The sequence below is a fragment of the Bufo gargarizans genome, unplaced genomic scaffold (assembly GCF_014858855.1).
Source record: "Bufo gargarizans isolate SCDJY-AF-19 unplaced genomic scaffold, ASM1485885v1 original_scaffold_1468_pilon, whole genome shotgun sequence".
NCBI classification, from domain to species: Eukaryota; Metazoa; Chordata; class Amphibia; order Anura; family Bufonidae; genus Bufo; species Bufo gargarizans.
The window spans coordinates 230,912-258,554 of record NW_025334372.1 but is presented as its reverse complement, the minus strand read 5'-3'; the positions used below and the strand labels follow the sequence as shown (position 1 = coordinate 258,554).

Here is a 27,643-nt window from a genome sequence, read left to right as displayed (position 1 = left end):
CAAGAAATAAACTACTAATATTACTTAGGAGTCACATACCAAGGTGCAAGCGCTTCCTGCCCTTGTGATGTGGGACCAGCAGAGGCTTCAAGTCCAGATCAGGTAGAATCATGGGCTCCAATCTATATGCAACAGGATCCAACTAAGAAAACAAAACCCAGCACAAGGCCTAGTGAGAGCAGTGCTTATGGGCCCCGACGGGCTCATAAGCACGATTCATAGTCCATGGAGACGTGCAGCGTTGATCGGCAAGGCTTTAGGACAACATACCGGGTGGTAAATGTTGAAGAAGCCCTTACAGGTTGGCAATCTGTAGTTCTCTTCAATCCTGTTCACCCCTCTGACTGTAAGGAACATGCCAATAGGAGAGCCAAGGGCGAAGAAGTTCACAGGTTCAAAGTCCAGAGAGTTATAGCGCACAGACACCTGGGCAGAAAACATGCCGATTCTGTGTTATACCAAAGGAGACTGGCACCTTATAGGTGTATTCCTATCATCGAAGATTAGGGTGCACTGCGGCCAGCTGGTATGTCAGCATGCTAAGTAGTAATCATTACGTGGCTATAAGCCTTCTACTCTCATGGAGGTGCCAGTAACACCTGAGACCCTGTCCTGGGTCCTGTACGACTACGAGATCCTGGACAGTGACCACCTCGGCCAGGATCCCTGCTGTCCCGACTACCCAGCCTCATAACTCCTCACACAAATATCTCGCAGATTCTGGAGCACGGAGGAGGCCCCACTGGAATATCATCCACCGGCTGCACAGAAGAACCCGGCACATGTCCCCTTCACCCCACAATGTATCATTCATTACCTGTCCAGTTCCAGTCTCGAAATGTTCATAATCAACATGTATGGAAGAGATTGGGGCACCAACTGGCAGTTTCCGCCTTTGAGGTTCCAAACCATCATTGACATCAAAGGGGGGAGACTCCTCTTGCTTGGTGTGACGGTTTCTTTGGTCAGTGAGACTTTGTTTTTCAGCCTTCATCAGAAATAAAATAACTCAATGATAATGCGTTCATCATGAGAGGAGAAGGTGCCAGCAGCGACCACCATGTGAGACATGCAAAGGCTGTAGAGAGCATTTACCTGCCGAGCAGACAGTTCCTCGACATATTTGGCAATCTTCTTCCTCGGACCCAGAGGTAGCCCCATCTCCTTCAGGTCATCGATTGTGCACATGAGCTGAGAGTGAAGGCAAACACATGAGGAGCAGCTCGGGGAAGAGATGACTGGACTGGCTGCAAGCAGGGACAGCTAGACACAGACACTAGCACTGCATTCTGCATATGTACCACCACTGAGCAAGGGTAATCATCGCACACCTCGCCACCTGCTCAACCAGGAGAAGCAAAACCTCCTCATTGGGAGGTCTACGAAACAAGCATAACCATCAGTGACATCTATGCGGTGGATGGGATAAATACTGCACAGACAGCAATCGAGACAACCACCCACAGTGCTGAAAACAAGCTGCAAGAGCCACCAGCTCAGAACAGGGCAATCTGGGGGCACACAGTGACTGCACCAGCAGAATAGTGAGTGCAGCTCTGGAGTATAATACAGGATAAGTAATGTATGTACACAGTGACTGCACCAGCAGAATAGTGAGTGCAGCTCTGGAGTATAATACAGGATAAGTAATGTATGTACACAGTGACTGCACCAGCAGAACAGTGAGTGCAGCTCTGGAGTATAATACAGGATGTAACTCAGGATCAGTACAGGATAAGTAATGTATGTACACAGTGACTGCACCAGCAGAATAGTGAGTGCAGCTCTGGAGTACAATACAGGATGTAACTCAGGATCAGTACAGGATAAGTAATGTTTGTACACAGTGACTGCACCAGCAGAATAGTGAGTGCAGCTCTGGAGTATAATACAGGATGTAACTCAGGATCAGTACAGGATAAGTAATGTATGTACACAGTGACTGCACCAGCAGAATAGTGAGCGCAGCTCTGGGGTATAATACAGGATGTAACTCAGGATCAGTACAGGATAAGTAATGTATGTACACAGTGACTGCACCAGCAGAATAGTGAGTGCAGCTCTGGAGTATAATACAGGATGTAACTCAGGACCAGTACAGGATAAGTAATGTATATACACAGTGACTGCACCAGCAGAATAGCGAGTGCAGCTCTGGAGTATAATACAGGATGTAACTCAGGATCAGTACAGGATAAGTAATGTATGTACACAGTGACTGCACCAGCAGAACAGTGAGTGCAGCTCTGGAGTATAATACAGGATATAACTCGGGATCAGTACAGGATAAGTAATGTATGTGCACAGTGACTGCACCAGCAGAATAGTGAGTGCAGCTCTGGGGTATAATGCAGGATGTAACTCAGGATCAGTACAGGATAAGTAATGTATGTACACAGTGACTGCACCAGCAGAATAGTGAGTGCAGCTCCAGAGTATAATACAGGATGTAACTCAGGATCAGTACAGGATAAGTAATGTATGTACACAGTGACTGCACCAGCAGAATAGTGAGTGCAGCTCTGGAGTATAATACAGGATGTAACTCAGGATCAGTACAGGATAAGTAATGTATGTGCACAGTGACTGCACCAGCAGAATAGTGAGTGCAGCTCTGGAGTATAATACAGGATGTAACTCAGGATCAGTACAGGATAAGTAATGTATGTACACAGTGACTGCACCAGCAGAACAGTGAGTGCAGCTCTGGAGTATAATACAGGATGTAACTCAGGATCAGTACAGGATAAGTAATGTATGTTCACAGTGACTGCACCAGCAGAATAGTGAGTGCAGCTCTGGAGTATAATACAGGATGTAACTCAGGATCAGTACAGGATAAGTAATGTATGTACACAGTGACTGCACCAGCAGAATAGCGAGTGCAGCTCTGGAGTATAATACAGGATATAACTCGGGATAAGTAATGTATATACACAGTGACTGCACCAGCAGAATAGTGAGTGCAGCTCTGGAGTATAATACAGGATGTAACTCAGGATCAGTGCAGGATAAGTCATGTATGTACACAGTGACTGCACCAGCAGAATAGCGAGTGCAGCTCTGGAGTATAATACAGGATATAACTCGGGATCAGTACAGGATAAGTAATGTATGTGCACAGTGACTGCACCAGCAGAATAGCGAGTGCAGCTCTGGAGTATAATACAGGATGTAACTCAGGATCAGTACAGGATAAGTAATGTATGTGCACAGTGACTGCACCAGCAGAATAGTGAGTGCAGCTCTGGAGTATAATACACGATGTAACTGAGGATCAGTACAGGATAAGTAATGTATGTGCACAGTGAGTGCAGCTCTGGAGTATAATACACGATGTAACTGAGGATCAGTACAGGATAAGTAATGTATGTGCACAGTGACTGCACCAGCAGAATAGTGAGTGCAGCTCTGGAGTATAATACAGGATGTAACTCAGGATCAGTACAGGATAAGTAATGTATGTACACAGTGACTGCACCAGCAGAATAGTGAGTGCAGCTCTGGAGTATAATACAGGATAAGTAATGTATGTACACAGTGACTGCACCAGCAGAATAGCGAGTGCAGCTCTGGAGTATAATACAGGATATAACTCGGGATAAGTAATGTATATACACAGTGACTGCACCAGCAGAATAGTGAGTGCAGCTCTGGAGTATAATACAGGATAAGTAATGTATGTACACAGTGACTGCACCAGCAGAATAGCGAGTGCAGCTCTGGAGTATAATACAGGATGTAACTCGGGATAAGTAATGTATATACACAGTGACTGCACCAGCAGAATAGTGAGTGCAGCTCTGGAGTATAATACAGGATGTAACTCAGGATCAGTACAGGATAAGTAATGTGTGTACACAGTGACTGCACCAGCAGAATAGTGAGTGCAGCTCCGGAGTATAATACAGGATGTAACTCAGGATCAGTACAGGATAAGTAATGTATGTACACAGTGACTGCACCAGCAGAATAGTGAGTGCAGCTCTGGAGTATAATACAGGATGTAACTCAGGATCAATACAGGATAAGTAATGTATGTACACAGTGACTGCACCAGCAGAATAGTGACTGCAGCTCTGGAGTATAATACAGGATGTAACTGAGGATCAGTACAGGATAAGTAATGTATGTACACAGTGACTGCACCAGCAGAATAGTGAGTGCAGCTCTGGAGTATAATACAGGATGTATCTCAGGATCAGTACAGGATAAGTAATGTATGTACACAGTGACTGCACCAGCAGAATAGTGAGTGCAGCTCTGGAGTATAATACAGGATGTAACTCAGGATCAGTACAGGATAAGTAATGTATGTACACAGTGACTGCACCAGCAGAATAGTGAGTGCAGCTCTGGAGTATAATACAGGATGTAACTCAGGATCAGTACAGGATAAGTAATGTATGTGCACAGTGACTGCACCAGCAGAATAGTGAGTGCAGCTCTGAAGTATAATACAGGATAAGTAATGTATGTACACAGTGACTGCACCAGCAGAATAGTGAGTGCAGCTCCGGAGTATAATACAGGATGTAACTCAGGATCAGTACAGGATAAGTAATGTATGTACACAGTGACTGCACCAGCAGAATAGTGAGTGCAGCTCTGGGGTATAATACAGGATCAGTACAGGATAAGTAATGTATGTACACAGTGACTGCACCAGCAGAATAGCGAGTGCAGCTCTGGAGTATAATACAGGATATAACTCGGGATAAGTAATGTATATACACAGTGACTGCACCAGCAGAATAGTGAGCGCAGCTCTGGAGTATAATACAGGATATAACTCGGGATAAGTAATGTATATACACAGTGACTGCACCTGCAGAATAGCGAGTGCAGCTCTGGAGTATAATACAGGATAAGTAATGTATGTACACAGTGACTGCACCAGCAGAATAGTGAGTGCAGCTCTGGAGTATAATACAGGATAAGTAATGTATGTACACAGTGACTGCACCAGCAGAAAAGTGAGTGCAGCTCTGGAGTATAATACAGGATATAACTCGGGATAAGTAATGTATATACACAGTGACTGCACCTGCAGAATAGCGAGTGCAGCTCTGGAGTATAATACAGGATAAGTAATGTATGTACACAGTGACTGCACCAGCAGAATAGTGAGTGCAGCTCTGGAGTATAATACAGGATGTATCTCAGGATCAGTACAGGATAAGTAATGTATGTACACAGTGACTGCACCAGCAGAATAGTGAGTGCCGCTCTGGAGTATAATACAGGATGTAACTCAGGATCAGTACAGGATAAGTCATGTATATACACAGTGACTGCACCAGCAGAATAGTGAGTGCAGCTCTGGAGTATAATACAGGATGTAACTCAGGGTCAGTACAGGATAAGTAATATATGTACACAGTGACTGCACCAGCAGAATAGTGAGTGCAGCTCTGGAGTATAATACAGGATGTAACTCAGGATCAGTACAGGATAAGTAATGTAATGTATGTACACAGTGACTGCACCAGCAGAATAGTGAGTGCAGCTCTGGAGTATAATACAGGATGTAACTCAGGATCAGTACAGGATAAGTAATGTATGTACACAGTGACTGCACCAGCAGAATAGTGAGTGCCGCTCTGGAGTATAATACAGGATGTAACTCAGGATCAGTACAGGATAAGTAATGTATGTACACAGTGACTGCACCAGCAGAATAGTGAGTGCCGCTCTGGAGTATAATACAGGATGTAACTCAGGATCAGTACAGGATAAGTAATGTATGTACACAGTGACTGCACCAGCAGAATAGCGAGTGCAGCTCTGGAGTATAATACAGGATAAGTAATGTATATACACAGTGACTGCACCAGCAGAATAGTGAGCGCAGCTTCATAACGAGATAAGACTACATGTAGGATTCAAAGCCTTTAGGCCTTATTCACACACACTCTAGATGTTGAAGCCACAACCAAGACTGGTTTGCAAACACAGGGAAACTACAAAGGAATGGTTTATACTTCTCCTGTTGCCTAACCCCAATTTGGCTTCTAAATACTGACCTGATCTGAATAAGTAACCTTCATGACAAGCCAATGTACGGGAGTTCTCTCTCCTCAGAGGACATCTCCTTCCCTCTCTCTGCGGCCACTAGTGGGCAGCACACGGCTCTACATCAGGTCAGTTTAACCACTTGGAAAGGAAATGTTCATAAAGGAGAGGGAATTCTTTTCCATAATCTTGGCATGGTGTGAGGGCTCCCCCGACTTGCCACCCCACCCCACAGAGGTCACTGAAGTTCTGCCCAGACAATAGGTTACCAGAGATTCCATGTCCATCTTCTCTTTCTCAAGCACAGAGGTGTACTCTGCCAGGGCGAGCGATGCCAGCGCCTCCTGCAGGCAGGGCAAGTCTTCCTGGGGCAGGCCAGCTTCATTGGACTCTCTTGTTTCTGGAAAGTTATTCTGGAGACAGATGAAGAGGGTGAGTGACCTGTACCTACAGCAGGGTATGGCACCCAGCCTCCTCCTCTGACTGGACCGAGTAGCGACAGATAAGCGGACAGACCGGACCCACCTGCTTTTCCACAGCGGATTCACCTTTCTTCACTTTAGTGAGGGTCGATGCGGGTGGAGAGGTAGTTATGTCCGTTTGATTGGACAATATGTCAAACAGAATCAGAGACCCTAGAAAAGGAGGGGAGAAGGTTAGAGTCCCAGACACCAGCCCTAGGAGAAGAGCATCGGACTCCTACATTCTGACCGCGGCCCAGATGCTACATGGGAGCGAGGCCATTTAACACCTTCAGGACCTTGGACGAGTATACTCGTCCTCGCATTAAACTGTCACCATGTCTGCAGACATGGTGACAGCGCTGAGTGCCGGCTGTTACACACAGCCAGGGACCCAGGGTCAATGCCGAGGGGGGTCCTGTGACCCCCCCATATCGGCGATCGCTGCAAACCGCAGGTCAATTCAGAACTGCGGTTTGCTGCTCTTTATGTAGTTTCTGATCCCTGCGGGATCAGAAACCTAAAAATGGCCAAAATCTACATTTTTTACCCCCCCCTGCACCCCTGAATTCATTTATGTGGCGGGGTGCAGGGGGGCGGTTTGTGGGCGGTGCGGCAGTTGCGGTGCGGTAGTTGCGGGAGGTGGGCGGTGCGGCAGGCGGGATCGCGATCCCCCGCCCGCCTCCCGCCAAATTTTCATTGGTGGTCAGTGGTACCAGAGTGTCAGCACATTGCTGACACTCTGGTATAAATGGCTGACATCGCTGCGATGTCAGCTGTTTCACCCTCTCCATACCGTGGTCCGTACGGACCGCGGTATGGAAAGGGTTAAGTCAGGGAGCTCCCCCCCTCTGCCATCGGGGGGGGGCTGCTGTGCCTTTCCAGCCCCCAGATGGATGGGGGGACAGAGGGAGGAAGCTCCCCTCCTTCCCCTTCCCAGTCTGCGTAGTTGTGGCAGACGGGGAAGGTTCCCATGGCAGCAGGACGCCTTCTCAGGCGTCCTGCTGTCCATGGTGCTGAACAGATCTATGCTAAAAGCATAGATCTGTTCAATGTAAGTAAAATACAGTACAGTACAATATATATTGTTCTGTACTGTATTATACAGACATCAGACCCACTGGATCTTCAAGAACCAAGTGGGTCTGGGTCCAAAAAATGTAAAAAAAAGTGAAAAAAAAGTAAAGATAATAAAATCACATTTATCACTGAATAAAAATTTTAAAAATTAAATACACTACACATATTAGGTATTGCTGCGTCCGTAACGACCTGATCTATAAAACGGTCATGTTACTTTCCCCGCACGGTGAACGCCATAAAAATAAAAAAATAAAAACTATCAGGAAATTGAAATTTTGCCCACCTTACTTCCCCAAAAAAGGTAATAAGTGATCAAAAGAGTCGCATGTACGCCGAAATAGTACCAATCAAACCGTCGCCTCATTCCGCAAAAAATGAGCCCCTACATGAGAAAATGGCCCAAAAAATAAAAAAAACATGGGGACACTAACATGATTGTGTAAAACTTACATAAATAAAAAAAAGTATACATATTAGGTATCGCCGCGTCCGTATCGACCAGCTCTATAATAATATCACATGAGCTAACCCCTCAGATGAACATCGTAAAAAAAAAAAAAAAAAAATTGTGCTAAATAAACAATTTTTGGGCACCTTACATCACAAAAAGTGTAATAGCAAGCGATCAAAAAGTCATATGCACCCCAAAATAGTGCCAATAAAACAGTCATCTCATCCCACAAAAAAATGAGACCCTACTTTAGATATTCGCCCAAAAACTGAAAAAACTATGGCTCTTAGACTATGAAGACACTAAAACATATTTTTGGGGTTTCAAAAAGGAAATCATTGTGTAAAACTTACATAAATAAAAAATTGTATACATATTAGGTATCGCCGCGTCCGTGACAACCTGCTCTATAAAAATACCACATGATCTAACCTGTCAGATGAATGTTGTAAATAACAAGAAAAAAAAAACAAAAAAAACGGTGCCAAAAAAAGCAATTTCTTGTTACCTTGCCTCACAAAAAGTGTAATATAGAGCAACCAAAAATCCTATGTACCCTAAACTAGTACCAACAAAACTGCCACCCTATCCCGTAGTTTCTAAAATGGCGTCACTTTTTTGCAGTTTTCACTCTAGGGGTGCATCAGCGGGGCTTCAGATGGGACATGGTGTCAATAAACCAGTCCAGCAAAATCTGCCTTCCAAAAACCGTATGGCATTCCTTTCCTTCTGTGCCCTGCCGTGTGCCCGTACAGCAGTTTACGACCACATATGGGGTGTTTCTGTAAACTACAGAATCAGGGCCATAAATAATGCGTTTTGTTTGGCTGTTAACCCTTGCTTTGTAACTGGAAAAAAAATAGTAAAAATTTAAAATTTGCCCAAAAATTTAAATTCAGAAATTTCATCTCTATTTGCCAATAACTCTTGTGGAACACCTAAAGGGTTAACGACGTTTGTAAAATCTGTTTTGAATACCTTGAGGGGTGTAGTTTCTAAGGGCTCTCTCACACCTGCGTTCTTTTCTTCCGGCATGGAGTTCCGTCGTCGGGGCTCTATGCCGGAAGAATCCTGATCAGTTTTATCCTAACGCATTCTGAATGGAGTGAAATCCGTTCAGGATGTCTTCAGTTCCGGACCGGAACGTTTTTTGGCCGGAGAAAATACCGTAGCATGCTGCACTTTTTGCTCCGGCCAAAAATCCTGAAGACTTGCTGCAAGGCGGGATCCAGAATTAATGTCCATTGAAAGGCATTGATCCGGATCCGGCCTTAAGCTTAACGTTGTTTCGGCGCATTGCCGGATCCGACGTTTAGCTTTTTTAGAGTGGTTACCATGGCTGCCGGGACGCTAAAGTCCTGGCAGCCATGGTAAAGTGTAGTGGGGAGCGGGGAGCAGCATACTTACCATCCGTGCTGCTCCCGGGGCGCTCCAGAGTGACGTCAGGGCGCCCCACGCGCATGGATCACGTGGGGCGTCACTCTGGAGCGCCCCGGGAGCCGCGCGGACGGTAAGTATACCACTCCCCCGCTCCTACTATGGCAACCAGGACTTTAATAGCGTCCTGGCTGCCATAGTAACACTGACGGATCCGTCTTCAAATGCTTTCAGTACACTTGCGTTTTTCCGGATCCGGCGTGTAATTCCGGCAAATGGAGTACACGCCGGATCCGGACAACGCAAGTGTGTAAGAGGCCTTAGATGGGGTCACTTTTATGGAGTTTCTACTCTAGAGGTGCATCAGGGGGGCTTCAAATGGGACATGGTGTAAAAAAAAAAAAACTGTATCAAAATCTGCCTTCCAAAACCGTATGGCGTTCCTTTCCTTCTGCGCCCTGCCGTGTGCCCGTACAGCAGTTTACGACCACTTATGGGGTGTTTCTGTAAACTACAGAATCAGAGCCATAAATATTGAGTCTTGTTTGGCTGTTAACCCTTGCTTTGTAACTGGAAAAACAATTATTAAAATATGCCAAAAAAGTGAAATTTTGAAATTGTATCTCTATTTTTCATTAATTCTTGTGCAACACCTAAAGGGTTAAAAAAGTTTGTAAAATCAGTTTTGAATACCTTGAGGGTGTAGTTTATAGAATGGGGTCATTTTTGGGTGGTTTCTATTATACAAGCCTCGCAAAGTGACTTCAGACCTGTAGTGGTCCCTAAAAAATGGGTTTTTGAAAAGTTCAGAACAATTTCAAGATTTGCTTCCAAACTTGCCTTGTAACATCCCCAAAATGATGCAAACATGAAGTAGACATATGGGGAATGTAAAGTAATAAATATGTTTGGAGGTATTACTATGTATTATAGAAGTAGAGAAATTGAAACTTGGAAATTTGCAATTTTTTAAAAATTTTGGGTAAATTTGGTATTTTTTTTATAAATAAAAATATATATTTTTTTACTTTATTTTACCAGTGTCATGAAGTACAATATGTGCTGAAAAAACAATCTCAGAACGGCCTGGATAAGTCAAAGCGTTTTAAAGTTATCAGCACTTAAAGTGACAGTGGTCAGATTTGCAAAAAATGGCCGGGTCCTTAAGGTGAAAATGAGCCGGGTCCTTAAGGTGAAAATGAGCCGGGTCCTTAAGGTGAAAATGAGCCGGGTCCTTAAGGTGAAAATGAGCCGGGTCCTTAAGGTGAAAATGAGCCGGGTCCTTAAGGTGAAAATGAGCCGGGTCCTTAAGGTGAAAATGAGCCGGGTCCTTAAGGGGTTAAGGAAACCCTCTGCACCCCGACATCTTTTCTTATTAGTTTAAGGTTTATAATAAAGAGCACAATATTCATAGAAGCAGATGGAAGAAAATGTCCTAGGCCGCTATGACGGGGTTCTTACTGCAAGTCTTGTATCATGGGGTCTAGGTGAGAACTGGAAGTCACCAAACCCCTGAACATCATATTTAAGAGGTTACCCATTCCCTTTAATGACCCCCAGCATGCCCGGGCCCCTCGTATGGATTATACTTACCTGCTCCCCGGCATCCGCATCCCTCGGGATCCCAGCACGGCCGCCTCTGCATCTCCCCTTCGCACAGATCAAAGCATGCGGTGATGGGTTGGGGGGGAAGCAGCCAATAGCAAGCTGTGACGGTGAACAGCCTCCCTAGAGTCACCCGCGATGCTAGGGACGTGGTAAGTATAATCCTTACGAGGGGCCCAGGCATTCTGGAGGCTATTAGAGGGATGTTGCACGTCTCATTTCTCCGCTAAAGCTCCAGCCCCACCCCCAATAAAGCCCAGATTGCTTATAGCTCCTCCCCATCATTGGCCCTGTTGATGTTTTGCCACGGCCCAATGGTGACATGCCTCTTGTGGACATGTCACCGGTGAAGCCAGGCACCACCCAATCAGGTGGGCACTGTGGCCTCTACATAGGCCTGACCATCGGTCACATGCTGCCTTTGTGCAGCTCAGTCCTATTCAAGCGAATGCACCTGCAATACCAAGCACAGCCACTATATATTGTATGGCGCTGTGCTTGGTACAGTATGAGGACGCCACAGGGCTGATTGGCAGGAGTGATGGGAGTTGGCATAATAAAAGATGGAAACACAAATACAATCGCACTCTGCCCTGCCTCTATGCTGGATGTTGAATGAGGCGCTCCCTGGACTTTGTGTGGCTGTCGTGGCCCATAGCAGGTAGGAACTAGTGTTAGGGACCACTCATGGAGGCGACCTTGACGTGGTGAGTGGCTTATTACGCTTTGGCCAAAATGTACACCAATGCCTCATTCAGCATCCAGCATAAAGGCAGGGCAGAGTGCTGGGTGCAGAGCGCTGGGTGCAGAGTGCCAGTGCATTTGTGTTTTTGCGTTTGTATCTGTATTTCGCCATAGCAATCTGCACCTGCACAGGGTGGTGCGGGCTGAACCCCCCACATTTTTTTCTTTGTAATAAAAGATGGACAGGGAGCGCAGTGAGAGCACTGGTTAGGGGGCCGCCCATGCCCTCCTCTCTACGCTGGCCAGGTACGGCAGTGGTAATAAATGCTGTGAGAATCGGGTACTCCCGTACCTAGCCAGCAACCGCACATGCCCTCCTGCTGTGGCCCGCACCTCACAAGCCCCCGGCTCCATATCTTACCACCATAAGGAGCCTGCCATTTTGCACCTACTAGGCCACTTTTTGGAAACTTGACATGTGTCGCTTTAGGCTACTTTCACACCTGCGTTCAGGTGTCCGCTCGTGAGATCCGTTTGAAGGGGCTCACAAGCGGCCCTGAACGCAGCCGTCTGGCCCTAATGCACTCTCAGTAGAGGCGGATCCGCTCAGAATGCATCCGTCTGCCAGCGCTCAGCCTCCGCTCCGCTCAGTGAGCGGACACCTGAACGCTGCAAGCAGCCTGGCCGTGCGGAGGCGTGCGGATCCGTCCAGACTTATAATGGAAGTCAATGGGGACAGATCCGCTTGAAGATGACACCATATGGCTCACTCATCAAGCGGATCCGTCCCCCATTGACTTTCAATGTAAAGTCTGGACGGATCCGCTCAGGCTGCTTTCACACTTAGACATTTTTCTAAGTTATAATGCAGACGGATCCGTTCTGAACGTCTGCATTATAGGAGCGGATCCGTCTGATGTTCCCGCTCTGAACGCTAGTGTGAAAGTAGCCTTATGTGGCAAGAACTTTGGAATGCTTTTACTTATCCAAGTGATTTGGAGATGGTTTTCTTGCGACACATTGTACGTCACAATATCATTTTTAGGATCTTATAAGGCGCAGGATTTACGGGACACTGAGGAGAACTCTGACGTCAATTAACTGTACATGGGCGTGCCAAATGGGGCGAAGACGGAGCCTCTAGGTGCTGCAGCATCGCCCCTGTGGCACCTAGAGGCTCATTAGCATATTATAAAAGTCTTTATTTTGAGGGAACGACGGCCGGCAGGGAGTTATCATACGGTTATGTAGTGCTGACGTTAGCACATCGCTCATGTCAGTCAGCTAGATAACGAAACAAAACCTTTTAAAGGAAAAAGGAGATGAAATAAAAAAAAAATAATAAAGACATTTTTGGGCAGATTTGGCATTTTAATTCTTTTTTTCCCTGTAACACATGAAGGGTTAACAGCCAAATAAAACTCAATATTTACTACCCCGATTCTGCAATTTACAGAAACGCCCCATATGTGGTCGTAAACTGCTGTACGGGCACATGACAGGGCGCAGAAGGGAAGGAGCGCTGTATGGATTTTGGAGGGCTTTCCCTGGGATCATTTTAAATTTCCATATGACATTTAAAGCCTCCCTGATGCACCCCTAGAGTGGAAACTCCCCAAAAGTGACCCCATTTTAGAAATTGCTGGACTTTTAATGGCCTCTGTCGTGACATGTGCAGAAATGTTGGGGGGGGGGGTCTGAGCCCGCTGGCAGGACTGTCACAAGGCGAGTGAGCCTTCTTTTAAAGCATGCTCCAGTGGGTCTGCCATTTCTAACTGATGCCGGACGATCCCTTTAATATCTTCAGTTGTATTTCTCTCCTGCATTGCAGTCAATGTTTTTTTTTTTTTTGCATCATATCCTGCAACATGGAAAATAAAATGGGAAAAAAAATTCTGGATTTTAAAAGCAGCGCCCGCTCTTTCCACCCAGCTGCCGATCTCACATGAGCTGAAAACCTGCCTGGTCAGGAAGTGTTTAAAGGGGTGAGGGGGCATGTACGAATCGCTACTGTAGTACATGGAGACCCCCATTCTAACAAGAGCTGGGAACTCGTCCTTTTAGGCATTTTTGACATATCTTAAGATTTGAATAACCCATTAAGAGGAAATAGATGAAGATCAAAACGAGGACAGCCATACCTAGACTGTGGCCAGCGACAGACACCCTGCCGGTAAAGTCTGGGTTCCGGCTCATGAAGAGCTCGTAGAGACGGTTCACCTCTAAGCTGACTTTGTCCACAATGGTCTGGCAGTAGGTGGGACTGTTGTAGAACAGAATGTCCAGCAGCGTCTCGTTGGTGAAATGTCTCAGACGCCCAATACTGGGCAGGGTAATCTTTTTGATGTGCCTGTAAAAGAAACGATGAATGATAATTGACAGGGGAGGAAGGTCGCGTCACATCGCTCGAGAGCTTGGGCAGGCATGTCAAGCCACCCTCTCCCCAGCCGGTTACATTTGCGAAATTCAGGAAAGCGGTGTGGGAAACTTCTTGCCAATACTCAGCAACAGCCATATAATGTGCAGACCCTCACAGAGTCTCTATATGCTACACACAGTCAGTGCCATGAGGGCGTAGGCTAGCTTCACACCGCCGACATGCTGTTCCGACAGAAAAACAGAATTGTTCGGACACAAACCGCAGCACGCATTATACTTTATGGGGCCAGCGGGCATTCCGTTTGTATCCGTCACAGCGGGATCCAGAGGTTAGCCTTCAGGAATTCACAACATAGATGTGAAAGTAGAACATAGGGTGACATGACGAGGAAGGATCTGCAGTGGACCCTGCCAAAGAGGAGCAGACATGAAATCCCACAGCGGGAGAAGTGTACTGGAGGGTCGCCGGACCGTGAAAGTCGAGCAAACGTGTGGACAACAAAGGGCCCAAGATCACAACCAGATGTCAACGCGTTTCGGGGCACATCGGACCCCTTTATCAAGTCTTAAAAGTACATTTATCAATCTTCCAAAACAGAAAAATAGAATAAAAAAAAGGACACAAACCCCATAAAAGTGTGTGTGTGTGTGTGTATATATATATATATATATATATATTACTCGGGGGGGGGGGGGGGGGGGGCTGCTATCAATTCATGTGCGTTAGGATACAATGCCTGGTATAGGGATCTAGCTTTGGGGCACTTATATACACAATAAACACATGTGATGGAAAAGGAATTGTAAATACTAAGGGGCCCATCTAAATGGAGGCGAGCTTCCCCATGAACGCAAGGGGAAACGCGGGGGTCGATAACCTGTAGGGAGAAAAAGGTACCCGGATGGCTACAGCTGTTCAGAAGCACCGTCGCTGCTCACCGCGCGCGGGGCGTTCGAATCGCTGTGTGCTCACAGCGCGCGCTGTAGGAGGTTAAAGCACTGATGTGGGAGGGATCGGCGCTCTGGTTGAAAATTGAAGAGGAGCAATTCACAGAGCTTTTGATCGGCAATTCCTCTCCAGTTACATTTCTCCTGAAGGTTTCGGAGATGTGGTATTTCACCATCACAGAAACAACTGAAAAAGATCTAAAAGCCGTTTAGCAGCAAACTCTGTGAAAACTAATATTTGTGTCATTCTCAAAAGTTTTGGCCACGACTGTACTAGCACCAAGTGCACTGAATAAGAAAGTGTCCACCATCGCTGCTAGATGTTATTCTGATCATGTGGGAAGCTACAAATGTAGTCATACCCAATGTAATTATTGCACCAGCATCTCAAAAACCTTCAGGAGAAATGTAACTGGAGAAGAATTCCCCATCTTCATATATCATCTGCCTCATAGAATGTGAATGCGGTCTACAGTACGTGGGCCGTGGAATCCAGTCCCTCACGTAAACATCACGCGAGGGCTCCTAAAGCATAATGTATCCCGACACTTTCTACCCATGACAAGGATCCCCCTAAGCCGTCCATCACACCCATTGAACATATTACAGATACCGGTTCTGATAGATTCAGAACGCTGCAAAAGAGGGAGATGTTCTGGATTTTCAAGCTACAGACTCTAGAACCATATGGTTTAAATGAGAGCTTAGAGAACAAATGTTTTTAACACATCTGGTAGCTGATTTAGGAGTCCGAATAGCACATGTTTCCCACAAGGTTTTCTTAACTCCCCTCCACTTGACGATCCCTTTTTGTATTGCTCTGGACCAGCCCTTGGTGTCATGCACCATTCCCCCTGGTCCCTAGATCCCCACACTGCCTTCTTCTATATCTCCCCCCCTTCCCTTGCGTTCATGATGTCTAATAATTCCCCTCATAAATAGACATTACAATTGATTACTAACTCTACCCTTCCACCGGTCCATCCTTTCGCTGAGTCAATTCTTTGCATCATTTCCCTAGCCCATCACTTAGTATTGCTTCCCTATACCCGCCCTGTAGCTGGCCATCCTCCAACCAGAGCGCCGATCCCTCCCACATCCGTGCTTTACCCTCCTACAGTGCGCGCTGTGAGCAGCGACGGTGCTTCTGAACAGCTGTAGACATCCGGGTACCTTTTTCTCCCTACAGGTTATCGACCCCCGTGTTTCCCCTTGCGTTCATGGGGAAGCTCGCCTTCATTTAGATGGGCCCCTTAGTATTTACAATTCCTTTTCCATCACATGTTTATTGTGTATATAAGTGCCCCAAAGCTAGATCCCTATACCAGGCATTTTACCCTAACGCACATGAATTGATAGCGCCCCCCGACTATATCTTAATATATATACACACTTATTGGGTTTGTGTCCCTTTTTCTTTTCTGAAGATCAATTTTATACTAATGTTTACACTAAGCATTTTAAATGCATCATCTCTTCCTCCTCCATTTTATTGAGTGTTTTATTGCCATTATTTTTTACATATATATCAATCTTTATATTATACTACTTTTTAGACTTGATAAGGGGTCAGATGTACCCCAAAACGCGCTGTCTTTGAATAAACCAAACTCTACGTGACATCTGGTTGTGATCTCGCGCTCTTTGTTGTCCACACGTTTGCTCGACTTTCACGGTCCAGCGACCCTCCAGTACTATTGTCTATCCAACCGGGGGTTTGACTCCACCAACCAGTAACCTTCTACATCTTGCCTTCACCGTGGGTTGCACCAAAATGGGCACAACCAAATGGGTAAGCACGCCATCTCTCCCTGTTTGAGGGCATTTGTATTCGACTTCCTCACCCTACGAGCGCCTCTCTCTTTTTGTTGCCATTACTTACAGCTGAGAAATGGGCAGGGATTATCTGCACCGAGTGGTCGCCCACATAGCTTTGAACCAGATTTTCCTTTTGCTCACTGCCGATTGGTGACCTGTGAGTGATGATCTGCAGGGAGATGGCGGCAGAAGCTTTCTGACTTCTGTTCCTGTCTCCAGAGGTCAAGGGACAATGTCCACTGCCGTTGGCTATGACATGTCATATCTTGGACATCTACAGACCCTAATCTTTGAAGGGGGTGAATAGGAAGTGGGGCACAATTTCTAAATTTGAGGTTTTGGTTGCCTGGCATCGATTCTTCTGGCTTAAGGGTATATTAGACGGATAGATTTTCTGCCCGTTCCTATGACCGCTCGTTAGCCATCACTTCTAAGCATGCTGACAGATCTGGATTTTCCGGTGGCAGATCGCTTTGTCTAATAGCGATCTGCCACCAACACACCGCTGTCCTGCATGGGGATGAGCGATGGCATAGCGATTGACCCTCCCATGTAGCGGAGGACATGGCTGCATGCAATAGCAACGGTGTCCTCTGCTAGCCATCTGCCGATTACCAGGAGGAAAACACTTCCCTCCCGACAATCGCTAGCAGCATTGGGGTGTCTAATACACAGGTACTGATTGGGATTAGTATAATCTACAATTAATCTCTGCTAATCTCCACCTGTAGGACTGCAGCGAGGTTTGGTGATCCAGATCGAACTTTGTAGAAGGAAGGGATTGGCACCATTTTGGAGTGGGGCAGGTAATGTAACCAGTATAGGATGGCAACGTGGACTTTCTGGATTCTTCCACATCTGACAGAGTGTGATGTGTGGGGGTTAAAGGTTCGTTTAGGATTTACTGACCTATCCACCCCGGTAGCATCACCATGGAGGGCACTGTGCCAATGGACCGGCAGGAACTCCACACGTCGTACTTTACCCTCGTCCACAGACTTTTTAAAGTGAGACTGCAGCAATTTCAGAGACACGGTCCTAAAGTCATCCACTGACCAGAAAAACAAAACAGAAGTTCCAGGGTTACATGTCTTGGACTCTCTCCCCCCCCCCCCCCCCACCATGCGGTTTGAGCCAAGGGCATTATATTGTCTGCATTCACCTGGATGGGGCAGTACTTAGGTGCTAGAGACCTTCACTAGTGTCCCCCCCAGTAATAATGTCTCCCATAGTGTCCCCCCCCCCCAGTAATGTCTCCCATAGTGTTCCCCCCCCCCCCCCCAGTAATAATGTCTCCTATAGTGTCCCCCCCCCCAGTAATAATGTCTCCCATAGTGTGTGTGTGTCCCCCAGTAATAATGTCTCCCATAGTGTGTCCCCCCCCCCCTCAGTAATAATGTCCCCCATTGTGTGCCCCGCATGAGCACCCGATGACATCACTCTGAGCACAGGTCCTTCGGCAAGTCCTTTTCAATCAAGACAGGAGTGCAAGTGGATAAGCTTTTTTTTTAACCCCTAAAAAGGAGATTTTTTGTGACACTCACCTATAAAATCTTTTTCTCGTCTTTTCCATTGGGGGACACAGACCATGGGTATAGCTTAGGCCACCACTAGGAGAAGACACTATGCAAATAATAAAAGACAGCTCCTCCTCCACTGGCTATACCCCCATGCTCCAACAGGAGGACCTCAGTGCGTGCAAAAGCAGTAGGAGAAGGAGAGAAAAAACTAATATCAATAAAGAAAACAGAACCGAGGAATACCGCCCTCAGGCCGTAAACCATAAGGTCCCAATAGAATAGAACCAACCCCTCCTGTAACAGACAAGAATGGGTGGGAGCTGTGTCCCCCAATGGAAAAGACGAGAAAAAGATTTTACAGGCGAGTTTCACAAAAAAATAAAATAAAATAAAATCTCCTTTTCTCGCCCATTCCATTGGGGGACACAGACCATGGGGCGTCTCAACAGCCACACTGTTAAACGAAGCGGCTGTAAAATCCAATGGAAGAGCGGTCCTTGAGACAGCAGGTCCTCCCTGAGAGGAAGAGGCCAAGGAATGTCTGCCAGCATCCGAGTGCCTTCCAAGAGGCCAATCGGGGTCGATGAGTATGGTCGGGATCCCCTCCAGCCGCGACCCTGCGAAGAACCTTTGGGAGTGAGGCAGTGGTGGGAAGACAGAGGAGCACGAAGTCTCACCACGGAGACACCAGAGCGCCCCCCCCCGTACGCCTCCGGATCCCGAGCCAGGAACGTGGGAACCTCGTTATTGAGCCTGGACGCCATCAGGTCCACGTCCGTGCGGCCCCAACGGCGACAGACGTCCTCAAATACGTCCTGATGCGGAGACCACTCTCCCGGATCCACCTTGTTGCGGCTGAGAAAGCCTGCCGTCCAGTTTTCGACCCCTGGGATATACACTGCAGACCATATTGGAATATAAACTTCCTCCCACTGGAGGATCCTTTTCACCTCTTGCATCACCGTCCGGCTGCGGGTTCCGCCCTGAAGATTGATGTAGGCCACAGCTGTGGCATTGTCCGACTGAACCCTTACCGGGAAACCCGCTAGGAGCGGGGTCCAATGAGACAGAAAAATTGCTCTGAGCTCCAGTATGTTGATCGGAAGGCGGGCTTCCACCTCTGATCACACCTACTGAACCGCCCGAGCCCGGAGAACGACACCCCCACCCAGGAGACTGGTATCGGTGGTGACGACTGTCCAGGAGATTGGGAGGAAGATCTCCCTGAAGCCAGATTCTGAGGGGACAGCCACCACGGGAGTTCCATGCGAACCCGAGACGGTAGGCGGATCTGAGAGTACAGATCTCCCGATGTCCTGTCCCAGAAGGACAGGATCGCCTGTTGCAGAGGCAGAGTGTGTAACTGGGCAAAGGGAACAGCCTCGAAGGAGGCCACCATAAGCCCCAGAACCTGCATGCACTCCCAGATGGAGATACACAGAGAATGCAGAATGCGAGACACCGACTCCCGTATCCGTGAGAACTTGTAATCCGGAAGGAATACCCGGGCTGCAGTGGTGTCCAGAATCATCCCCAGGAAGGTCACCCTCTGGGAAGGTTGGAGAGAGGACTTCAGGAAGTTGATCAGCCAGCCAAACTGCTGCAGAGTCTGAACAGTGAACCTGACGCTGTCTTCGGCCTGGGGACGAGAGGGAGCCTTTATCAGTATGTCCACCAGGTAGGGCAACAGAGATAATGACGGCCGCCAATGGCGAAGCGCAGGAATCTGTCGTGAGATTCTGTGATAGGGACATGCAGATAGGCGTCCCGGATGTCCACTGACGCGAGGAACTCCCCTGGAAGAAGAGAAGCAATAACAGAGCGGAGGGATTCCATCCGGAACCTCCGCACCGACGGGACTTGTCTAAGAGCTTCAGGTCTAGGACCAGACGTCCAGATCCCTCCTTCTTTGGCACCACAAAGATTTGAGTAGAACCCTGTACCCTGTTCCTCCAGAGGAACTGGGGCAACTACTCCCCGGACCAGAAGGGAAGAGACCACTTGTAAAAGGGCCGAGGCTCGGGCCGGATCCCCCGGAACCCGATAAGAGAAGAAACGTTCCGGAGGTCTGGAAGTGAATTCTATCTTTTAACCAGAAGTTACAATTTTCAGGGTCCAAGCGTCTCGAACATGAGCTCTCCAGACCTGCTGAAAGGAGAGCAGACGGCCCCCCCACTGCAGGCGGTGGGGGCGCCCCTTCAGGCGGAGAACTGCTTGAGAGCCGCGGGGCGGGCAGAACTCCCCTGGAATTGTGCCCGCGGACGCCAGGGAAGGCTGAGGTTTAAAGGAAGGCTTCTTGCGGGAGTCCTGAGAGCCACCGGAGGAGGGGGCTGTCCTCGAAAGGACTGGTTTCTAGAGCCAAAGGGGCGAGCTCTGAAGGCGCGCTTGGATCTAGATTGGGGCAGGTGTGTGCTCTTGCCCCCCGTAGCGTCAGAGATAATCTCGTCCAGCGTAGCTACCGAAGGGCCTGGAGCCCGCAAAGGGGAGGTTAGTGAGGGAGCGCTTGGAGGAAGCGTCGGTGTCCCAGACCTTCAACCTAGACCTCCCTGCGCTGCAGTGACCAAGAGGGCCACAATCCGCGCAAGAGAGTGCTGAAGTCCAATGAGACCTCACAGAGGAATGTTGTCGCTTGGGACATCTGGAGGGCAAAGCTCCGGGTGTCCGCAGAGGTACCCTGCTCTGCGAGGTCCTGATGATGGCGCTGCAACCACACCGAAAGCACCCTGGCTACCCAGGCCGAGGTGAACGCGGGCCGCAGATCAGTGCCTGCCAGAGTGAAGATGGCTTTGGAAAGAGAGTCAACAAAGTCCTGTAGGGAGGGGAAACCAGTCCAGGACTGGTATTGCCGAATTCTTAGCCAATCTTGCCACCGGCAGGTCGACCATAGGAGGAGGAGACCACTGCTGCACATTATCTGCCGGGAAAGGATACAGAGTATCCATGCGCCTCGTGGCAGAAAAAACTGTGATTAGGGCGCTCCCAATCCTTAGAAAGGACCTAGGCGACTCGCCATGAATGGGGAATGTGACTGCCTCCGAGTCACCCCTTCTGGAGTGGAAAAGGGGGAATTCCTGGCTACTAGAAGAAGAAGGAGGTTCCCCCTGTATGTCAAAGGTGTCACGGACCGCCGTAACCAAGTCTGCCACCACGGTGGAGAGCTTAGGCGAGGGTTCTGGTTCCGTGTCCTCGTCAGAGCCGGACCTTCCCCCTTCAGACCTGTAGCCCATGAGAGGGGGAGAGGCTGAACACGCCTGCAGGCGAGGGGGGGGGGGGGGGAAGCAGAGTCATCCGAGGAGGGATGCTGCTGCGTACGCTGCCTTTTAACGGTCGAGCGTCCTCTGTGGGGGGCACCGGGAGGTGGAGCGATGCTAACCACAGGCACCGCATGCGATGGATCCATGGCCGCCCTGCGTTCCATGAAGGCCATGGGCCAAGTCCGCCCTAGCTATGGCAGAGGCCCAGGAGGGCACCGAAGGGGCGGAGGAGGGACTGGGCTGGTTTGGTGGAGGGGGAGGAGGAGGAGGTGGATGATCCTGTCCAGAGGCAGGGCAAGAGTCACAGGAGCCTGTAAACGATAGTGGCAAGCAGCAGCCATTACAGGATCCCAGTGGGACCTGAGGTGTCTCTTTAGATTTTTGGGGGGCCCCCGGACTTGGCATGACGGCGGCAATCCCGGAGTCAGGGTCTTCTACAGTTTTGCGGAACACTATCTGTCCTACCGTGACCTGTGAGGAGCTGGAGTAGCAGCCAAGCGTGGAGAAGCGCTGAGGCAAAGCAGAAGCGCACCAGTCGTGTCACAAATCGCGCGGAAAAAAAATAAAAAATGCCGCCCGCCGGCAGAGGAAAATATTTTAGAGGCTGAAAGGGGTTCTGAACACTGAAAGCCTGGACATGGGGCAACAGCATAACAACAGAGGTACCAGCTTGCCCTGTATAATGAGACCTCCGAAAAGGCACAGCAGCATGGCGCTGCAACTAGCCACTGCCTCAAGAAGGAATCCCTCCTCCCTCTCAGATCCACAGGTAAGCCCTGAAGAACCGTGTCACAGTTTGAGCACGGGGGGGTGGGGGAGCTGCAGGAGAGCCGCCGTACTTATCCGAGTCCTGCAGTCTTCACCCTCTGTTCCGGACCAGCATGGGGTCACCTCTTCAGTCATCTGGCACAAGGAGTGGCAGTGCACTGGATAGAGGGCAGGACTAGGTGACCCCGGATCTGGTAGGCCACCGGAGCTGCAGGTCGAGCCCGGTTCCACTTCTCTTCTGGTGGGAAAGGGAGGTAGCCGGGGACGGTCATTCAACCCCGGCATTCGCTCCACTGAGAGACCAGGGACGCAGCAAAAAAAACTAACAGGAGAAGAAAAAAACTACAGTGACAACCCTGCAGGAGTGTCACCTCCTTATCCGACAAAGCTAAAACTGAGGTCCTCCTGTTGGAGCATGGGGGTATAGCCCGTGGAGGAGCAGCTGTTTTTTCTTATTTGCATAGTGTCTCCTCCTAGTGGTGGCTTAAGCTATACCCATGGTCTGTGTCCCCCAATGGAATGGGCGAGAAAGTCCATATTTTTCTAGGGTGCCCAGTTTTAACAGCCGTTAAACATGTACACGCCTGTCTAAACAGCAGCTAAAATGGTCCGATTACAATGGGGTCTGTCTGGCCGCTATTAACCAGCTGTTTAAAAATGGCCATGTGAATAGTCCCATAGACTTTCACTGGTACCAAAAATGGCCATGTGTCGGCCGTTGTGTGCATGTAGCCTAACATAGAGGTGCAGATACACTGATACATTGGAGCAAACTCCCCAGCTGTGTGAGCAGGGCTAGGTCAGCACTCCAATAAAGACAACTGGCACTCACCACATTCAACGATACTCCTGAACCGAAGGTCACACACAGGTCCAATCCCATGAACCATGAACACAAGATGGTCAGCCTGCGAGACCTCCCCTACGGAGACACACAGAAAATCAAACGGAATAAGAAACCGCGGTCCCTGTAAATATAGTAATGTGCGTCACACCACTGGCCTAACCCAATGTCCTTCTGAGGCTTGTAGTTCTCCCCCGTACATTTCTCCACCCAATGTCCTTCTGAGGCTTGTAGTTCTCCCCCGTACATTTCTCCACCCAATGTCCTTCTGAGGCTTGTAGTTCTCCCCCGTACATTTCTCCACCCAATGTCCTTCTGAGGCTTGTAGTTCTCCCCCGTACACTTCTCCACCCAATGTCCTTCTGAGGCTTGTAGTTCTCCCCCGTACACTTTCCCACCCAATGTCTGAGGCTTGTAGTTCTCCAGGCTCACTTTCCCACCCAATGTCTGAGGCTTGTAGTTCTCCCCCGTACACTTCTCCACCCAATGTCCTTCTGAGGCTTGTAGTTCTCCAGGCTCACTTTCCCACCCAATGTCTGAGGCTTGTAGTTCTCCAGGCTCACTTTCCCACCCAATGTCCTTCTGAGGCTTGTAGTTCTCCAGGCTCACTTTCCCACCCAATGTCTGAGGCTTGTAGTTCTCCAGGCTCACTTTCCCACCCAATGTCTGAGGCTTGTAGTTCTCCAGGCTCACTTTCCCACCCAATGTCTGAGGCTTGTAGTTCTCCAGGCTCACTTCTCCACCCAATGTCTGAGGCTTGTAGTTCTCCAGGCTCACTTCTCCACCCAATGTCTGAGGCTTGTAGTTCTCCAGGCTCACTTTCCCACCCAATGTCTGAGGCTTGTAGTTCTCCAGGCTCACTTTCCCACCCAATGTCTGAGGCTTGTAGTTCTCCAGGCTCACTTCTCCACCCAATGTCTGAGGCTTGTAGTTCTCCAGGCTCACTTCTCCACCCAATGTCTGAGGCTTGTAGTTCTCCAGGCTCACTTCTCCACCCAATGTCTGAGGCTTGTAGTTCTCCAGGCTCACTTCTCCACCCAATGTCTGAGGCTTGTAGTTCTCCAGGCTCACTTCTCCACCCAATGTCTGAGGCTTGTAGTTCTCCAGGCTCACTTCTACACCCAATGTCTGAGGCTTGTAGTTCTCCAGGCTCACTTCTCCACCCAATGTCTGAGGCTTGTAGTTCTCCAGGCTCACTTCTCCACCCAATGTCTGAGGCTTGTAGTTCTCCAGGCTCACTTTCCCACCCAATGTCTGAGGCTTGTAGTTCTCCAGGCTCACTTTCCCACCCAATGTCTGAGGCTTGTAGTTCTCCAGGCTCACTTTCCCACCCAATGTCTGAGGCTTGTAGTTCTCCAGGCTCACTTTCCCACCCAATGTCTGAGGCTTGTAGTTCTCCAGGCTCACTTCCCCACCCAATGTCTGAGGCTTGTAGTTCTCCAGGCTCACTTTCCCACCCAATGTCTGAGGCTTGTAGTTCTCCAGGCTCACTTCTCCACCCAATGTCTGAGGCTTAGTGTTAACCAAGAAACCAAACTAATACGCCAGCAGCACGCCAGGTAACAGCCTGACCCGCATATCTCCTATGCAGTGAACGCTGTAACAGAAAAAAATAAAATCTGCCATTTTTTTGTCACCTTGTCACCTGTGCAGAGTGCCCGGCGCCGAGATAACAATCCCTGTGCTCCGGAGGCTGCTGAGGTCAATATGACTGCAGTGTGTAGGGACTAAGACCGATATGTGAAGCGCCAGTCTTGAGTAAATGACCCCCAATGCTTTATTTGGCTGAAAGACACATTAATGATGCCAGTGTGCCCTTCCTGACAATGTGCACCTGTGATGGGCACACTCTGGACAACCCACTTATCATGGGAATATCTTTGAAATCGACAAACCCTAGTTGACCCTTTTCAGATTGTTCTCATTTTGTGAGTATAATAAAATTGAATGAAATTTGGGCATTAGGCTTCATTTATGCTCCTCCTAGATTACCTGTGCGCTCCATGGTCTTTTCATCTGGAGTTGCTGAGAAGTGCACCTGAAGAACTACAAGCTCCAGAAGATTTGATGCTGCTGCAAGTGGTTTGAAGACCATTACTGCATCTATCTTAGATGGCCTTTAATGGTCACTATAAGAAACTTTGTAATATATCTTATCAGAGAAAAATGCCCTTGTTCTTCAGTTATTCTCTCCCCCTTTCCCAAACTACCATCACTCTTAATTCTGTGGTAGCTCACTGAGTAATCAGATTACAGTTGCCCATCGAAGATTATGTATAGGGAGGGGTGTAAAATGCAGAGTATGAAAGATGTACTGGCATGATTCAGCAAATAGTAAGCATCATATCTCACCTCCAGTGTTTTATTCACATCTATACTGCTCAGTACTTCTCTATAATGTCCTATATGGAGATTCTGAGAGGCTTAGTCAGCAGAATCTCCTGTATCTATGTGTAGTTATGGGCAGACATGTTAACTGCTAAACTATACCCACAAGCTAAGGGACAACTGAAAATTGGAGATTTAGAATGCAGAGGTGATACGGTTTAAAACCCCTAACCAAAAGTTATCTCCTCTGGTTAGTGTAGAGAGGGGCAGTTTTGTTCAGTTAAGTCTGGGGTAAACTTTTGAATTTTGCTGTCTGCACCTTCTCCAATCATTATAACCCTAACCCAATATATCAACCTTGAGGGAAAAAAAAAAAAAGTTCCCAGCCCTAGATTACCATCTGGAATGTCATCATGGTCATCTATGCCCCTCTTTACAACTCGTGGTCTGGCCTGACCGTCTTGAGGGGAGCCCCACTCATCTGGAATGGCACTATGCTGGAACTGGACGATCACCTGCAAGTGCAGACACAGGACAAGTAAGTCTTATGGCCGCAGTCTGTCACACCAAACGCAGAACAGACTGCTATAGAGGCAGTACATAAAACGGAAATAAAGGCCACCTCAAAATAAGAGCCACAGTGAACATATCTGCTGTGGTCACTATGGACAATAGTAAAGAAGGTAACACCGTAACATGGGGGTGTTGTATTCTTCGGGTATAATAGAGCATGGAGGTCTTTTTCAAATAAATAACTTATTCTAGTCATGTACAATATATGGATGCAAGGCTGGACCCCTCCAGGTGTCATCCCCTGGAACTATTATCCCCTCCCATTCTACATGTATGGGCTATAATATGGAGTCGTTCCCCCTTTGCTCTTCTGGGAAGGCTCTTTAGAAGATTTCGGAGGGCGTCTGTGGGAAATTTCACACCTTACTCAGAAGTTTATTTGTGAGGGCAGACGCTGGTGTTGGAGGAGGGGGCGGCCCTGGCTTGCAGACTCCATTCTGGTGATGGACGGGGCTAAGGTCAGAGCCCTGTGTGACCAATCAAGTTCTTCCAGACTAAACCGACTAACCCTTTATAGAGCTTGTGCACTGGGGCGCAGCCAAGGAGAAGAAAAGGGCCTTCCCCAAACTGTTCCCAGAAAGTTGGAAGCTTAGAATTGGCCATGATGTCGGGTCTGCTGAAGCATTAAACGGGCTGTCCAGGATTACAAAAAGGACGTCCGATGTTGACCCAATAGCAGCACACCTGTCCACCGGTTGTGTGTGGTATTGCAGCTGTAATCCATTGACTCCAATGAAGCTGAGCTGCAAAATGAGACATTTTATTCTAGTCCTGGACAACTCCTTAAAGATTTCCCTTCAAAAGAACTAAGGTGCCGAGGCAGACTCGTGAAAACCCCCCTCCTTGCATTATCCCTCCACCCACCCACCAGACATTATAGCTGGCACAATGCAGTCAGGCAGGCAACATTCTCCTGGCACTAATCCGTCGTCCATCAGATAGAAAAGTGGCACTGCACAGAAGACGTCTCCATGGATCCGAGGTCCAGTGGCAGGTGCTTCATGGAGGCTGAACTACAGCTGCTGTATACACAGGGGACATTACAGCTCGTCTCTGCTTACAGATCAGGATGGTTGCGGGGTGGCAGGGATCGGGAAGTATCACACGTACCTTGGGGTTGTGCATTACAATGGTCTCTCCTCCGGGAAATTCCAGCCTCCGGTGCCACTGGTTACTGCTCACAGCCTTTCTGTACTCCGCCTGCAGAAGACGAAAAAACCATTAGAAACCAGGCTTGAGGCCCTCCATGAGTATCAGGGGAGAGGGTTCACCCTGAGCTTCCTGATGCATAACCAGAGTGCTAGAAGTAGCAAGATCACAAGCAGGTCAGCAGATGAGAACTTGCATCATTCATGACCAGCACAGAGAGGACAGCCACCCAGCAGCTGTACAAGACCAAGAAGAACCACCCCTAATGCCACGACCATACAGCTTGTACACCCGGGGTACACACTGGCTGGAGAGACAAACACTCATGTAGTAGGAGTAGAGAGAGGTAGGTGTCCGGGGGCACCTTGCACAGCAGACGCGCTCGG

The 27,643-nt window shown here is 48.4% G+C and overlaps 1 protein-coding gene across 2 annotated transcripts in view; it reads right to left on the bottom strand.

Moving 5' to 3' along the window:
• The window catches only part of LOC122923322 (SEC23 interacting protein), a 60,549-nt gene that overhangs the window by 16,931 nt on the left and 15,975 nt on the right, over nt 1–27,643 (bottom strand). For both annotated transcript variants that reach the window (XM_044274107.1, XM_044274106.1), the window contains 11 exons: nt 27,219–27,308; nt 25,933–26,050; nt 23,196–23,285; nt 17,731–17,872; nt 13,818–14,026; nt 6,541–6,650; nt 6,285–6,428; nt 1,096–1,191; nt 818–988; nt 271–426; nt 40–142 (listed from right to left, as the gene is read on the bottom strand). In XM_044274107.1, the coding sequence (XP_044130042.1) occupies nt 40–142; nt 271–426; nt 818–988; nt 1,096–1,191; nt 6,285–6,428; nt 6,541–6,650; nt 13,818–14,026; nt 17,731–17,872; nt 23,196–23,285; nt 25,933–26,050; nt 27,219–27,308 (1,429 nt within the window). The remainder of the gene's footprint in view (nt 1–39; nt 143–270; nt 427–817; nt 989–1,095; nt 1,192–6,284; nt 6,429–6,540; nt 6,651–13,817; nt 14,027–17,730; nt 17,873–23,195; nt 23,286–25,932; nt 26,051–27,218; nt 27,309–27,643) is intronic.